Source organism: Gymnoscopelus microlampas, assembly GCF_963454915.1.
Source record: "Gymnoscopelus microlampas genome assembly, chromosome: 19".
Lineage (NCBI taxonomy): Eukaryota > Metazoa > Chordata > Actinopteri > Myctophiformes > Myctophidae > Gymnoscopelus > Gymnoscopelus microlampas.
Window position 1 is genome coordinate 34728340 of NC_139956.1, and position 17199 is coordinate 34745538.

A 17199-nucleotide genomic window follows, 5' to 3' on the forward strand; every position below is an offset into this window, starting at 1 on the left:
GGCTTGTTTCTGAAGTGTAGTTGCTTATTTGGGCTTGTTTCTAAAGTGTAGTTGCTTATTTGGGCTTGTTTCTAAAGTGTAGTTGCTTATTTGGGCTTGTTTCTAAAGTGTAGTTGCTTATTTGGGCTTGTTTCTAAAGTGTAGTTGCTTATTTGGGCTTGTTTCTAAAGTGTAGTTGCTTGGGCTTGTTTCCAATTTTCTAACCAGTGGTTCTCAAATATTTTCACGAAAATGTAAAACCTACAGTATATTGTGCCAGAGGGAGCATTTCTTTTTGTTGTTTAAAAATATATATAAAAAAACTTTTTTTTGCAAGAGTTGTTGGGGAAAAAAAGCAGTTCTGTAAGCTGACGTTGTGAGCTTGTAGATCGGCCTTTTTTGAATTAGCCTATGCATTGGGTAAGTTCAAAGTGCTCATGTGGCCGCTTCTTTTGGGCTTATTTTCATGGACCAGTTGCTTATTTCTCTCACAAGGCATGGCAACGCTGCTCTCGCTCTCTCTCTCTTTTATCTCTCTCTCTCCCTCTTTTATCTTTTTCCGGTCTCTTCCGGTTTCAGAGTGACGATAATAATATTACAAATTAATTAAGTTGACTAATAATCATCTTATCCAACAAGTCGTGTGGGGTATATTTAATTTCAGAAGGGTTTTTGGGGGTAATAATTTGATAAGAGAGAGAGAGAGAGGAGGGGCTGCTCTGCGCCGCCAGGATCGTTGCTACGTTTTTTCTTTTTTCCCCTTGTTTTACGCTCTGACCACAACAAGTCCGTCGCTCGGTGACTGCGTCATGTTTACGCGACCCACCTCATCAGACGTTTTTTTTTATAACAGCACAGTAGCGTCAAGTCAGACCCGATTGGAAACTACAGTTGTACTTCAGAGTAAGAGCCGTAGTTTTATTTATACTAGAGCAGGGGTCTTCAACGTTTTCAGGCCAAGGACCCCATGGCTGAGAGAGAGATAGCAGGGACCCCGATTATATATTGTATACACTATTTTTTCCCCCCATAGATTTCATAGGCAGTTCAAATCGTTACAACATCTGTATTCAGTACAGTAACGCAATTATAAATAACTCGATTTTCAGGCTGCTGTGCAGCCTGAAAATGTAGTATATTGCACTGATCATAGCAATGGTCACAGAGTTATGGTCATTTGTAGTGTTAAACACTGCTTTAATAATGCTGTAGTGCCCCATATTTGTGCAATAGGCTCTATGCACCAAATGGATTTGGTTCCATTTGTACACTCTCAGAGTTATGGGGTCGTGGAAACCACTGTGCTACACTAAATGGAACAGAGCCTTCATTAGTATCATTGGCAAATTTCATTGGTAACACCTGTGAATGTCTTCATACTATGGCTGCTGTGAATAGAGGCTATTTAGTTTTTTTTGGGTGTGACTGTTCTCATGGTAGACCCCTGAACAGTGTTTGTGCCAAGTTTTGTGCGGATTGGAGCAACGGTGCACCTGTGGCCCCCTAGGGTCACCGTGAAGGCCCTGGGGGGCAAACGTGGCCCCTGGTGTGACCATTCTCATTGCAAACCCTTGAACAGCGTTTGTGCCAGGTTTGGTGTGGATCGGAGCAACGGTGCGCCTCGCAAGTCCATCCATGCTACGTTTGTGACATCCACCGTCCACTGTCGGTCAATCCACCCACCCATCCTCTAGGCCAGGGGTCTTCAACAGGGGGTCCGGGACCCCTAGGGGGTCCTCAGAGTTAGGCCTACTACAGGGGGTCCACCAAATCTTTGTGTGATATGATTATTTTTTTTCATTAACCACTTTAATTTCATTAACCACATTAACCCTAGCATCCCTTTTCTGGGGAGAGCTTTAGCCAAAAATAGCCGATCTACAAGCTCACAACGCCTTGCGAGCTTGTAGATCGGCTATTTTTGGCAAAGAGTTATAGGCGTAGAGGGAAAAAAGAGCAGCAAAAGTTTATCTGAAACACAATTTTATACAATATAGAGGGGGTCCCTCCCTGGTTCATCTATCTCTCAGCTAGGGGGTCCTTGGCCTGAAAACGTCGAAGACCCCTGCTATAGGCAATTTTAATAATCATCATCATATTTTCTTTCCACCATAAAGTGAGCAATTTGAGAGTGCAAAAAATATTTTTTTGAATGATATGTTTTGCAAGACAACATTTTGTATTCTGCATCTTACAAGTGTAGCTCCACAACTTAGCCCATGTCAGCTATTTACTTTTTCTACCTAGGGAGACATTGTCAAAAATGTCAGGCTACAGTTATGCAAGAGCTTCTGCAAAAAAAAGATAAGGCCACAGTTGGCTTTTAGTCAGAGTGCAGTGATGATTTTACAGATAGAAAGGTCCATGTTGGAGAGGACAGGGCGCCCTCGTGTGGCCAACATGGGCTACTAAGTACATTCTGAAGCTGGCAGAACTACAATTGTATAGATTTTAAATTTATATTAAACCTACATACTACACATTAAATCGTGCAATAGGCTCTATGCACAGCAGCCATATTGGGAATGAATTGGGCCCCTTCCTTACTTCCTTCACAGGTGTTACCAATGTTACTAATTAAGGCTCTGTTCCATTAGTGTGGCATAGTGGTTGTCTTATTTTCAAGGACCCCCATAACTCTGAGAGTGTACAAATGGAACCAAATGGACCCGTAAGGTACGTAAAGCACCCTGACCAGAATGGAACAGATTGGTAACACACCTGTGAAGGAAGTAAGAAGAGGCGCATATAGCCTATTATATTTAAAGGGTATGGATTCACTCTGACTGAGTAGTAGTAGTAGACAGTGGTGGAAAAAAATTACTCAAGTACTGTACTTTTTTAGGTACTTTGACTTTACTTGAGTATTTCCATATTTCAATACTTTATAGTTCTTCTACTCTGCAGTACATCTCAGAAGCAAATATTGTACTTTTTACTCCACTACAATTATTTGACGGCTTTAGTCACTAGTAGTTACTTTGAGTACCGGTAGTTTAACTTTGGTACTAAGTATATTTTGATGCCAATGGTACATTTTTGCCCTAATACTATTAGAGTATTTTGTATATTAAGGTATTGCTATTTTTTTTATTAGGCAAAACAATCTGAGTACTTCTTCCACCACTAGGTCATATTTCCTTTTTGCTAAATTCTAATGCTTTTATTTTGATAGTCCAATCAATCCATTTCTGGTACTGAAACCTACCCTGTGTTGACGCACCCAGTGATCGCATAACTCCATCAGTGTTGCCATATCGGCTTATTATAAGCGACTTGGGCTTCTTTTTCTTTTAAGTTGCTTGTATATATTGGTAGTTGCGGGTTGCGGTTTTTGGGCTTGTTTCTAAAGTGTAGATGCTTATTTAGGCTTGTTACCAAATTTCCAAATTATTATTTAAACCAGTGGTTCTCAAATATTTTCATGGAAATGTTTTGTGCCAAAGGGATTGATTGATTTGATTGATTGAATACTTTATTAGCAGTTTCCAAAAAAGTACAGTTCAATACAAGGTCAGCTAAGAGGATTTAAAACCCAAGAAAGTCTATGACTTGTGTCCATTGGCCCATTGGGGTCCTTGTACTCAATTCATCGAAAATCATCTGTGTTGTTAACTTGTTAGAATGTTTCAAAAATATATATTTTTTTGCAAGAGTTTTTTAAAATAGCAGATCTATAAGCTCACAACACGTCGTAGATCTGCTATTTTCAAATAGCCCGATGCATATATAATATAGTTATAGGTATATAGGTTTAAAAGTGCTCATGGTCTTCTTTTGGGCTTGTTTTCATAGACCTGGTTGCTTTTCTCTCTCTCTCAGAACATGGCAACACTCAGCCAGTGATAGGTGGAAAAGTCAACACAAGAAGGAGGTAAGAGAGACACATCTGATCTAATATGAGCTTGTAGATCTGCTATCACATAGGTCTAAAGTGTTCATGTAGCATAGTCGCTTCTTTTGGGCTTGTTTTCATAGACCTGGTTACTTGTTTCTCTTGCACAACCTGGCAATACTGCCAGTGATCTAGGTGGAAAGTCAACACACCAGTAGGTAAGAGAGACAGAGATACATCTGATCTATAATATGATCAATTATTATCAGTTATTATTATTACAGTGTTTACTGTATTATATTGATTCCGTTTAAACGCTGTTCTGAAAGAGAACGAGCTGCATCGATCCAAACCTGATCAAAGTACTGAACCCCAGAGGGAAGTGTTAGTTATTTACACTGGTGGAAGAAGTACTATTTAAAAAAAAAAAAACTGAAGTAAAAGTATCCATACTGCATTGTAGAAATAGGCCTACCAGAAATACCAATATCAAAATTTACTTGAGGAAAAGTACAAAAGTATGTGTATCAAAATGTGCTTAAAGTACCAAAAGTGAAAGTGCTCATTATGCAGAATGTCCCATTTCACACGTTTTCAAAATGTATGAAAATCATTTGAAAATAGCAGATCTACTTGTGAGCTTGCAGATTGGCTATTTTCAAATGGCCGAAATGTAGGGCTGAAGTGGTTAATCATGTATGTTTTGTAACAATAATCAAAATCTATATCTATTTTCAAATAATTGTAGTGTAAAAGTACAATATCTGGTTCTGAAATGTAGTGGAGTAGAAGTAAAAGTACAGAAAATTCGAAATACTCCTGTAAAGTAAAAAATACCTGTACTTAGTTACTTTCCAGTTTCCACCACTGCGTACAACCATGTTGTGTCAGACTCAATGTTTACATTAAGAGGACAGTTAACATGGTTACAGTGGTAGTCTGTTATAAAACATTTGTTGATTAGTTATAGATCATAATGCTCGTTTCTGTTATCTTTCTGTTATGTTTTTTCTTTTTCCCTTGAGGGTGAAATATGAACTTCGATCTCTGTGGTTGAATGAATTATATTGCATGAGGTGGACACAGTAAAACCCTCAATCCATAACTTATTGTTGATGAATTATCAATCATGAATCAAAAGTCATTTTAACCAGTATAACCAATACATCTGTATGATAGACACATTCCCTGCCATTGATAGAGATCTCTGTCATTAATACGACATAACTACAACAGTCCATGTGCAGTGGTTGGAGGTGGTCTCCCTATACTCATCCATTGAGACATTTAGAGTGGAGTTGGACACTTTCTGACTTTCTGTATACAATGGAAACAAATGAACTATACTGGTCCATTTGGTTCTATTTTGTATAGCTCATAGCTATGAGCTTGTAGATCTAGGCCTATCTCCTGTAATGTGTAGCATGAGGCAAGTGCATCCCCCCAGCCATGATGTACAAGACAAGTACACCCCCACTGGACTTATACCTCCAATCCAACCTCTGACTAGGCCTATTAGGTCTTATCAAAATTATTTGAGATAATATCAATTATTTCGCATAATTGTCCTAATCATTTCCATGTTGAAAATTTTTCATATATTTGCAAACATTTAAAAAAATTGTGGAAATAGCCCATCAACAAGCTCAAAGCGCATCACATCGTGACGCGTTTTGAGCTTGTAGATATCAATATTAATGTTTTTTTCTTTAAGTATGAAGTTATTAATTAATATGTAAGTTATTTGTCATGTATGCACCTTTTTGTTTTAGCCAAACAGAAATGTAATTTGTATTCATAATGTTCCAATGACAGAACCACAATTCAATTGTTAATCGCAATTATTTGAGCGACAATTAATTGTCAAGTGAAATGCCATAATCGTGACAGCCTTACACCCCGACTACGACTGCCCGTGGCAAGTAAATGAAAACTTTGAGCAAGTGGAGTTTGCTTTCGGTTTCGGGTGCATTCCGTCTTCATTAAATATTATTGGCTATTCATGAAGAATGATGCTACCTTTTTACAACTAGCAGTTGCACTCATTCTGGTTTTTCAAAGTGACTGTCGCCACTCTGCAGTTATTTCTTTTATAGTCTTTGGTAAGGCCCTTCCGGGGCTTGAACCCCGACCTCTCAAATCTCAAAGCAGACGGACACTCTAACCACAAGGCCAGTGAGCTGGTTGGTGTGCGTGTAAGTTATAACAATAAAAGTATTGCATCTCTTGCCCTCAGAAGTCAACCCAAGTGCCTTACTGTGGATCCACCATGAGCACCAGCAGCTACTCAGAGGACAAGTATGAGCAGGATGAGAAGACAGGGGGCGCTGTTCTCCCCGACCTGCCCAGCGGACCCCTGGATGTGTACAGGAAGAGAGCCTCGTTCAACTGGAAGGACATGGTCATGCTGATGGAAGGAGAGGACGTCACGGAATTTAAGGTGAATATTGTTGTTATTAAAACATATATTATACTTGGTGGGGTTGGCGAAAGGGCCTACTCTGTGTGGAGTTTGCATGTTCTCCCCGTGTCTCCTAGGGTAGTTAATACCCTGTACACAAAAACATGTACGTAGTAATCCTGGTCACTATACTGCCTCCCCCTGGTCAGCCGGGGCGCCTGATGGAGGGGAAGGGAACTGGTTGGAATAACGTGTTCCTTCCACGCGCTACGTCCAACCAGGGAAACTCCCCCCTGTCAGGTGATAAGAAGGTCAGTTGGCTCTCATGCATTGAAGGAGGCATGAGCTCGGCCCTGGCCTCCCTAGGCTGGTGGGGGGAGTGTAGTGCCCAGGATCACTTAGCAAATTGGCACCGGGTGAAAAAAAAGCCCCCCCCCCTCCCCCCTTTTTTCCACTGAATCCTACGCACGATGGAGCTTGCACAAAAACAAATTGTCACCCCCTTCTTTACAACTGTAAACCTGTGATGTGACCATAAAGTGGATTCTGATTCTGACCCGTTGAACTTCAGATTCATCGATTTCAGTTAGACACTTCAGCTCAGGATTAACCATTTACCATTTATTGCAATGCTGTTGCATTCGGTTTGGCGATGGTGTGACTCTGCTCCTGTGATGCTACAGATTATCTGCCCAACCATGACACAGAATCTGAGATCACAAACCCCCCCAGAAGCAGAGCATTCTGGGGGGGTTTACAAGCTCACGTCACTTTGTGCCGCACTGTGAGCTTGTACATCTGCTATTTGCGAAAATATGTGTGTGTGTGTGTGTCTTCACTCAGCAACGGTTGTTCAGGACGTTGGAAAACGATCCCATCTTCGCCCGGCAGCCTGGAGAAGATCTACCCATGGAGAAGATGAGAGAGCTCACCTTCCTTAGGTAAACACACACACACACACACACACACACACACACACACACACACACACACACACACACACACACACACGTGTTATTGTGTTGACAAATGTTGGGCACATAAATATTTTATTTGAGGTTTGGCACTGTTGTAATTGATTTTGGATGCATTATAATGACATACGGAAGCTTTTGTCCTTTGGTAAGTCTGCCTCCGAGCAGACGTTAGATTGAGTCAATAATTATTTGATGAATCAGACTCGTAACGTGGAAAGGTGTGTAAATGCTGATAAGTACAAAATATGTGAATGAGGCCCATTATTGACCTTTGTTAAATGACCGTGGTCCACAGAGTGAAGCAGCTGTTCAAGTATGACTTCTTGTCACAAGAGGAGATGATGTCCAACCCAGTGAAGGCAGTCATCTTCACAGACTGTCTGGGCATGTACGACTGGAGCCTGGTGGCCAAGTACTTCCTCAGTAAAGGGGTGAGTTGTAAATTCATACAGTATGGAGTGTGTGGTATGGACACACGCATGCGCACGCACGCACGCACGCACGCACGCACGCACGCACGCACGCACGCACGCACGCACGCACGCACGCACGCACGCACTCACACACACACACACACACACACACACACACACACACAAACCCTGTGAAGATGAATGTTCTGAAATGTAAAATTTCAGAACATTGTGTCACCTTGTGTTTAGGCTCGCTGTTATTGGTTTAGGTTAGCAAGTTCAGTTTAGAGTGAGTCTTGGCCTGCTGTGCAGAGTCACCGTGGTCAGTCTCAGTGTGCCCAGACGCACGCACGCACGCACGCACGCACGCACGCACGCACGCACGCACGCACGCACAAGTACACTTCTTTGCTCGCCCTCTCTTTCCTATAGGCAACAAAAAAATGTTGCCTATACTTACTAATTAAATATAATTGATTGTGCTTCTACTGAAATATTAACTGAGAAAACTGATTTATGTAATGTTTTTATTATTCCATTTTTTTATTCCGATTGAAATGTTTTGAGCACATTCAGCAAAGCGTCTGGTGACCCCTCCAATATATTTTGTGACACTCTTGTCACTGGGTGTCGATACACTGGTCTAGGGTATGGAGGGTGGTGTGATTCTGGATCAGAGTGATTATACCTCCTAGATATCCAGTATCTGTTCCTTTATCTCTTTCTTCAAGGCCAGTCCTCTTTTCACAAGGCCAAGGTGCACACAAAGAAATAATGGTTCTTTAAATGGTTCTTTAAAAGGCTGTACTGTTCCACGAAGAACCATCACCTATACTAAAGAACCATTTTATTTAATTAATGGTTCTTTATGTTCCTCATATGGTTCTAGAGAACCTGTTTTGTCTTTTTTTTGTCTTCTTGTTTGTCTTCTTTTTTGTCTTCTTTTTTGTCTTCTTTGAGGCACCTTTAACCACTTGAACCATGTCTTAATAGGTGAACATTTTGCACATCTAAGTTCATAAGCTGGTGAGCTTGCAGAGCAGCTACTTGTGATGAAGAGATTAGGTGTTGAGGGGAAAAAGGAGCGGGCCAAGTATATCCTCCCCGGTGACACCAGTCGATAGTTGTATATAGGGTTTAAGTAGTCATGGGTTCTTTATAGAACCATTAAAATAAACGGTTATTTTAAGTTATCACTCTAAAGGACCAGTGTTGGTTCCAGTTGGCACCTTTTATTTTTTCTGTGTGTTTAGTGTGTCTGTAAAGCACTAACCCTTAAGCCCCAAGAACATTATCACTGGTAGATATGAGTCATAATGCATTTACCTGTCATCATACTATAATCATACTATCATCATACTATAATTCTAGTAACCTCTGTAGTGGTGGTGAGTACGTGAGTGAAGATACCCGGTTCTCCTCACTGGCTGGACCAATTGCTCTGATTTTGCACACAGCCATTGACCATTACCATCTGAACGCAACTGTGAAGCCCGTTTTTCAATTTCATCAAATCTCAGCTTCTTATTAGCGTTTTTGTGTCAAACACTGTCGCCATGGTTACGGGCCTGCCCAGCTATGGGACGAACTGCCTCCCGGGTTGCCAGATCATGTGCGCATATCCCCCCACGGATGCGCTGCGCCGACGGGTATGGTCTAGTTAGGAAGTAATTACAGTATGTCTTGGCAAATTATAAATAGTGGCTTCAGGTTGCCTGGTGGCTCAGCCAGTTAGTGCACACATAGAGCATATCATCACTGTAGGACAGAAACCTTGTATCTCCATATTGAACCCTTTAAGCCCGGGAACGCATCTGTGTCATTTTGGACTTCTTTGGCTATTCAAAAATAGCAGATCTACAAGCTCATAGCACGGCACCGAGTGCAAATTTGTGCAAATGTTTGAATACATATATATGTGTTTTAAAGCGAACATTTTAACTCCAATCTGTGCTGGGGGTCCTGGAACAACATATTTTGAGATGGGGGGTCCACGGTCAAATACATTTTGGGGTTCCTTGACGGGAAAAACTTGGAGCACCACTGATACTGTATAGCAACATACGTTTTTTTCAAAACGATTTAGAAGAAATCTTTTGAATATATATTCACGTTTTTAAAAAATAGCCAAAGAATAAAGACATTTTAAGTGACACAGATGCATTCCCGGATTGAATGGGTCAATCTTTAATGGTTTTTTTTTCATGAATGAATGCCCTGTTTTAAACTTAAATAGCTTCTAGGTCGGCCTATAATTACTCAGAATAGGGAGGTCAGGTTGAAAGTAGTTAAGTGTGTCTGTGGGTTTTATAAATATTTAACCAATGGAAATTATTAACAAGAGCTAGTGACTAAATAATGACTTTGGATCCATTGGAACATAGTTTTTTTTTTATTTTTTTTTTTACATTTCCTGAAAAGTAACAGTTTTGGAGTGGACATATAAGACGTATACGTTTGTTCGACAGCGATGAAATACTGGACCCGTGTTCAAATCTGAGTCCCTGTCTTTTGTCGCGGGTCTCTCCTGTCTCTCTGTCCTGTCCTGTTCCTGTCTCTATACCAGTGGTGTAAAGTAACTAAGTACATTTACTGTACTGTGCTTAAGTACAATTTTGTGGTAATTTTTACTTTACTGGAGTATTTCCAATTTCCAATACTTTTACTTCTACTCCACTACATCTCAGAGGAAAATATTGTACTTTTAATTCCGCTACAATTATTTGAAAACTTAGTTACTAGTTAGTAAGTAAGTAAGTTACTAGTTACTTTGCTGTTATAAATCATCATATTATAACATTATTATACATTTTGAAAATAGCCTACAAGCTCACAATGCGACGCGTTGTGAGCTTGTAGATCTGTTATTTTCAAACATTTTTGTACTTTTACTTTTGGTACTTGCCAATACTTCAGTACTTACTGGTTTTGAACACAGGACTTTTATTTGTAATTTTTGTATTGTGGCATTGCTACTTTTACTTAAGCAAAATATCTGAGTAGCCTACTTCTTCTGCCACTGCTCTATACTGAAAAATGCCAAAAGAAACAACACTGTAACTTCTTGATGGCTTTCATGTTCAGTTATTCTCATGATATAACATGCTCTTCTTCTGTGGTGTTTTCCAGATGTTCACAATAGAACATGCTCTTCTCCTGTGTTGTTTTGCAGATGTTCACAATAGAACATGGCTCTTCTCCTGTGTTGTTTTGCAGATGTTCACAATAGAACATGGCTCTTCTCCTGTGTTGTTTTGCAGATGTTCACAATAGAACATGGCTCTTCTCCTGTATTTGTTTTGCAGATGTTCACAATAGAACATGCTCTTCTCCTGTGTTGTTTTCCAGATGTTCACAATAGAACATGCTCTTCTCCTGTGTTGTTTTCCAGATGTTCACAATAGAACATGCTCTTCACCTGTGTTGTTTTCCAGATGTTCACAATAGAACATGTTCTTCTCCTGTGTTGTTTTCCAGATGTTCACAATAGAACATGCTCTTCACCTGTGTTGTTTTCCAGATGTTCACAATAGAACATGGCTCTTCTCCTGTGTTGTTTTGCAGATGTTCACAATAGAACATGCTCTTCTCCTGTGTTGTTTTCCAGATGTTCACAATAGAACATGTTCTTCTCCTGTGTTGTTTTCCAGATGTTCACAATAGAACATGCTCTTCTCCTGTGTTATTTTCCAGATGTTCACAATAGAACATGTTCTTCTCCTGTGTTGTTTTCCAGATGTTCACAATAGAACATGCTCTTCACCTGTGTTGTTTTCCAGATGTTCACAATAGAACATGGCTGTTCTCCTGTGTTGTTTTGCAGATGTTCACAATAGAACATGGCTCTTCTCCTGTGTTGTTTTCCAGATGTTCACAATAGAACATGGCTCTTCTCCTGTGTTGTTTTGCAGATGTTCACAATAGAACATGCTCTTCTCCTGTGTTGTTTTGCAGATGTTCACAATATAACATGCTCTTCTCCTGTGTTGTTTTGCAGATGTTCACAATAGAACATGCTCTTCTCCTGTGTTGTTTTCCAGATGTTCACAATAGAACATGCTCTTCTCCTGTGTTGTTTTCCAGATGTTCACAATAGAACATGCTCTTCACCTGTGTTGTTTTCCAGATGTTCACAATAGAACATGCTCTTCTCCTGTGTTGTTTTCCAGATGTTCGGTCAGACGGTCGCCAGCTCGGGGTCAGAGAGACACAGCAAGTTCGTGCGAGACACAGACGACATGACGGTAACGATTATGCTATACACTAACTTCATAGTGAACATATACCCACGCCTTTCATTCTGTAGCTACAGTACGGATAGAGCTAATTTGCACGTAACCCATTCAGTCTGGCAACTAATCTGTGTCAGTTTGATTTCTTTGGCTATTAAAAAAATAGCAGATCTACAAGCTTGCTATGAGCTTGTAGATCTGCTATATTTGAAAAATCTTGACATTTTGTGCAAATCTTTGAATATATATATATATTTTAATATACATATATATATGAAAAGGCTTAGTTTTATTTGAGTTTTTATTAATTTCATGTTAATTTTAGTTTTATTATAATGGGCTGGTAGTCACGGGCAATATACAACAAGCTCAGAATAGTGAAAATGGATCTACAAGCAATGTTGCCTTGCTACGCATTGTGAGCTTGTAGATCGGCTATTTTTGCTGTATATTTCGCTGTAAAGTTTTATTAAAAGATTTGGTGTGGGGCAGATACATTGCATTGTGTTCATTTAGATTCTGTCTTGCTCCTTGTTTACTTTTGTCTACAACTGCTTTTATTGGGTTCAAACGTTCAGGCAATACGTCTGCATTAGTCATTACACAAGCTGGGGTCAACAACTCTGCCGGTAGCGTAGGGGGTTGTGAGTTGATGGCCAGGAGTTCAGGGTACCATGCTCTACAATGCTACTGTTCCCAATGTTTTTATGTGTTTGGTTTGTTTAACATGATAAACATAGTTGTGTATAAAGAAGCAATCTCCTTTGCAATCATAGTAGCGACAATATTTTACCTGTCCTGTCATCAATTATAACCAATCCTGTTTACCAGTTTAAACTGGCCTATCTTTAAAGTGGCAATATGCCTATAATCCATCAAATGCAGGTTTATAACTGCCAAAAAGTGATTACAACTTCTAATTGTTGACTGAAAGATTTTATTGTATTGATTTTGTTTCTGTCCTGGGGACTCAAATGTTGGTGACCCGATTCCACCTTGGGGCACCACGAATAATACATTGTTTTTGAAGTTTCTCATTTGTCTAATGTTGTTAACTGTGATAAACTCAGTTGTGTATAAAGACACAATTGCTTCTGGATTCATCTTAAGGACTCTGCATTATTTTCTATGTTTACAAAAAATGTAAATAAATAACAATCACTTCCCCTGTTGCTAACAATGTACTGCTAACGTTGCTAACGAACACGGTCAGAGAAAGAGGAGCGGACCGTGACATGAAAAGTGATACCACAGCTTGGTGGTGCTCCTATGTTACCAGGGGAGTAATCAGGTGGTACCACTGGCATTATCAAGTGCTCACGGCTGTTTATGAGGCACCTTGTGCAATTCATCGTTGAAAAGTTCTCATATAAATACGATGATGACAATTTACTGCTGTTTTAATGTCTGCAGGTATATGGGTGTTTCGCCCTGACAGAGCTGAGTCACGGCAGCAACACCAGAGCGATGAGAACCACCGCTACGTACGACCACAGCACACAGGTTCGATCCTAGTATAGCATACACACAGAGATAACATAATAAATACTGTACATTCATACCATTTCCAATGCACTAGACTTCTAGTGGCTGAATGTTGTCCAGTGCCCCCTTTCAGTTAATGTAGCCCCTTTCCCTTTTCTAGAGACACCTCTATATCAGTGGTGTAAAGTAACTAAGTACCTTTACTCAAGTACTGTACTTAAGTACAATTTTGAGGTATTTGTTTTACTTTACTGGAGTATTTCTAATTTTCAGTACTTCACTACATCTCAGTGGAAAATATTGTACTTTTTTACTCCACTACAATGTTTTGAAAACGTACTAGCTACTTTGTAGATTTTGATTATTATTACAAAACATACATTAACCACTTCAGCCCTATTTACACCTCTGCCATTTGAAAATAGCCGATCTACAAGCTCACAATGTGTCGCGATGCGGCATATTGTGAGCTTGTAGATCAGCTATTTTCAAAAGGGTTTTATACATTTGAAAACTTGAAAGGGTGCATTCTGCATAATGAGTACTTTTACTTTTCGTACTTTAAGTACATTTTGATACCAATACTTTAATTCTGAACTTTTACTTGTAACAGAGTATTTCTACATTGCAGTATCATACTTTTACTTAAGTAAAAGATTTGAGTACTTTTTACACCACTGCTCTATATGCCATCATCAAACTGATAACGTATGCCTCTCTACCCTGTAGGAATTTGTCATAAACTCCCCAGACTTTGAGGCTGCCAAGTTCTGGGTGGGAAACCTGGGAAAGACGGCCACACACGCCGTGGTGTTCGCCCAGCTCTACACGCCTGACGCAGTGTGCCACGGCCTGCATTCCTTCGTCGTGCAGGTATCTATCAGAGCAGCTGCCTGCAACTACTTTAACCACAATGACTGTCTTTTTGTCTGTAGGTCTATCTACTCCTTTATGTCACTCTGGCCACAAACTCTGTCCACAAGATGGTGCTGCAGCTCAATTACATCTCTGGGTTGCCTTGTTTCTGTTCAGTAGTTCGGCTTCATAACCACTTAAGCCCTATATTTTCAAGCATAGCAAAAATAGCCAATCTACAAGTTCACAATGCGATGTAGAACATAAACAAAAAATGTATAATATACATTTTTTTTGCTGAAAAAAAATTGAGTTAGAAACCAGCTAACTCCATTTTTCCGCGTTTGCATTTTTTCCCCATAAATCAGTGCTATTGAACACTCTATGTCTGTGTGTTGATAAAAAAAATATTGCACCGCAAACTTACCACTCACTGTGGCCCATATGGCATCCCCTTCCAGTGGTGGAAGTACATTTACAAGTACAATTTTGAGGTAATTTTACTGTACTGGCGTATTTCCAATTGTCAACACTTCTACTTCTACTCCACTACATCTCAAAGGCAAATATTGTACCCAGCATTTTCAATGCATTTGTTGCTAGTCACAAATGTTGATCTCTGCACAGGACTCACTTTAACCCATTAAAACCAGGAAAGCATCTGTGTCATTTTATACTTTGGCTATTCAAAAATAACAGATATTCAAACTCATAGCGCGTGGCACGCTATGAGTTTGTAGATCTGCTATTTTTGAAAAATCTTGAAAATGTGTGCAAACCTTTGAATATATATATTTTTAAAGCGAACAATTTTTACTCCAATATTTGCTTCTGGGGGTTCCCTGGAACTAAATATTTTGAGATGGGGGTCTGCGGCCAAATACATATAATTTTGGGGGTCCTTGACATGAAAAAGTTTGAGCACCACTGATATAGCAAACATACGGTACGTTTTTCAGAAACCTGTTAGGATTTAGAAGAGATTAGTAGAATCGGCCTCGTTTGCCTAATCCCTTTCAAACTGGCATCCATATTTTGGGCAAACATGTTCAAAGATTAGCAATTTATTTTCATGAAAAGAGCAGAGCTAGTAGACTGGCTATTTTTGACATGTGATACTGTCATACAACCCAGTATAAATCATGCTCAAGTGGCTATAAGTGCCACTGACCTTCTTACCTCTGAAAAATGCTTTTACCCTTGTTTTCTTTTCTTTTTTATCCAGATCAAACACAGTATTAGACAGCTGTATTTTATGGACCAATACTGATGTTTGTTTTTACCTTTTAAGGACAGAAAGTCTACAGTGTGCAACCCTGTAGTGTGGTGGTAACCCAGTCATAAAAAACACATAAAATATCGTCACCGTCAGGTGGAAACCTTGTATGTCCAAAACCATTACTTTTCAGTAACGACAATTTTCGGAAATAGTTAAAATAGCAGATCTACAAGATCACAGCGTGTCATGTTGTGAGCTTGTAGATCTGTTATTTTCACTACATTTGTGCTACACTCTTGTGCGACGATGTAGGGCGTTAACTAGTGACGAAAAAGTTGAAATAATATGGAGATAGGAGGTTTCTGCCAGGCAGCGACGATATACAGTACATCAGGTGGATCACAAGTGAGTCTTTTTTCCAGGCCATTAACAAGTGAGTGCAGCTGTGTCCTATTTAGTCTTAATAAATGTCTCATAAAGCGCATTAAAGACTGTTGACACTAGTTGGTCTGTCAGTATTAAACTGGATAATGTCCTCTGCTGAACTTTTGGGTATTATTCAGCCAGGAGTTAACTTTGTTCAGTTTGCATATCTGTCCAGTGGAGTGGTTGGGTGGTCCTTGTTATCAGTAAGGCATCAGAAAATACAATTACTAATAAGTAGTGAATAGTGAAAGTAAACAACACGACAATGTTTCACATATAAGGTCTCGTTGTGTATAATATTTGTGTGGAATAGTTATGCATCTGAGGAGGAGAGACTTGATGATGTGTGTTTTGTTTTGTGTGATAGGTGAGAGATCCTAAGACCCTGCTGGCCATGCCTGGTGTGCTGGTGGGAGACATGGGCAAGAAGCTGGGTCAGAATGGGCTGGACAATGGGTAGGTGACATACTGACTGCATGGGACTAGTCCAGTGTTTCTTAAAACCCATTAAGACCTGGAACGCATCTGTGTCACTTTTTGATTCGAGCTAAAAAAGGATTATTTTACACTTTGGCTGTCCAAGAATAGCAGATATACAAGCTCATAGCGATTTTTGAAAATCTTGAAAATGTGTGCAAATCTTTGAATATCGGTATATATATTTTTATAGCAAACATTTTAACTCAAATATTTGCTTCTGGGACCCCCTGGAACAAAATATTTTGAGATGGGGGTCCGCGGCCAGATACATATAATTTTGGGGGTCCTTGACATGAAAAAGTTTGAGCACCGCTGATATAGAAACGTACATTTTTCAGAAAACTGTTGGGATTTAGGAGACATATAGAATCGGCTTCAGGTCTTAACGGGTTAACATCACAACACAACAATTGATGTTGATTTGTTCCTGTCAGAGCAAACAATATACATTATTACATCACATTACATGACGTGCGTCAGAAGTTATTATTCAAATGGTACAAATATTTGACGGGGAGGTGTCATCTGTTTGAATGGGCACCACAACCGCCAATTCCAACTGTTTTACACCAGCAGAGGGCAGTAGAGGTACACAGACTCTGAGGAATCATTTCAAGTTCCAGTTCACACACGTCCAAACTTGGTCAGCAATATAAATGTTTGATCAATCCATTACAATGCTCTGGGGAAAAGCAGAGTGCCAAAACAACCAGGATTTTAATGGATAAGCTTCAAAAACATGATTTTGGGTGGAGTGGCACTCCGACTCTCAGAGGAGAGCAGTCAGAGAGGGAAACATTCCATGTGTTGTGGTGAATGAGGGGACATGCTCTGGTCCGTACGTCCAGTAATGATGACTGTTTAGGTGCGTTCACTACACTATCGCCCAACTTACAG

General features: G+C 39.8%; 1 protein-coding gene across 6 annotated transcripts in view; it reads left to right on the forward strand.

Moving 5' to 3' along the window:
- The first annotated feature begins 3814 nt into the window (after positions 1-3814).
- The window catches only part of acox3 (acyl-CoA oxidase 3, pristanoyl), a 59832-nt gene continuing 46447 nt past the window's right edge, over positions 3815-17199 (forward strand). For 3 of the 6 annotated variants that reach the window (XR_014599725.1, XR_014599726.1, XM_084043756.1), the window contains exons 1-8: positions 3897-4032; positions 6051-6254; positions 7059-7156; positions 7488-7623; positions 11775-11849; positions 13251-13340; positions 14052-14195; positions 16190-16278. Coding sequence is in view for 4 of the 6 variants with exons in the window: in XM_084043756.1 (XP_083899882.1) it covers positions 6084-6254; positions 7059-7156; positions 7488-7623; positions 11775-11849; positions 13251-13340; positions 14052-14195; positions 16190-16278 (803 nt within the window). In the remaining 2 variants the exon portion in view is untranslated. Of the gene's footprint in view, positions 3854-3896; positions 4033-6050; positions 6255-7058; positions 7157-7487; positions 7624-11774; positions 11850-13250; positions 13341-14051; positions 14196-16189; positions 16279-17199 lie in introns of those variants that run through there. The other 3 variants (XM_084043757.1, XM_084043759.1, XM_084043758.1) reach the window with 3 other exon arrangements.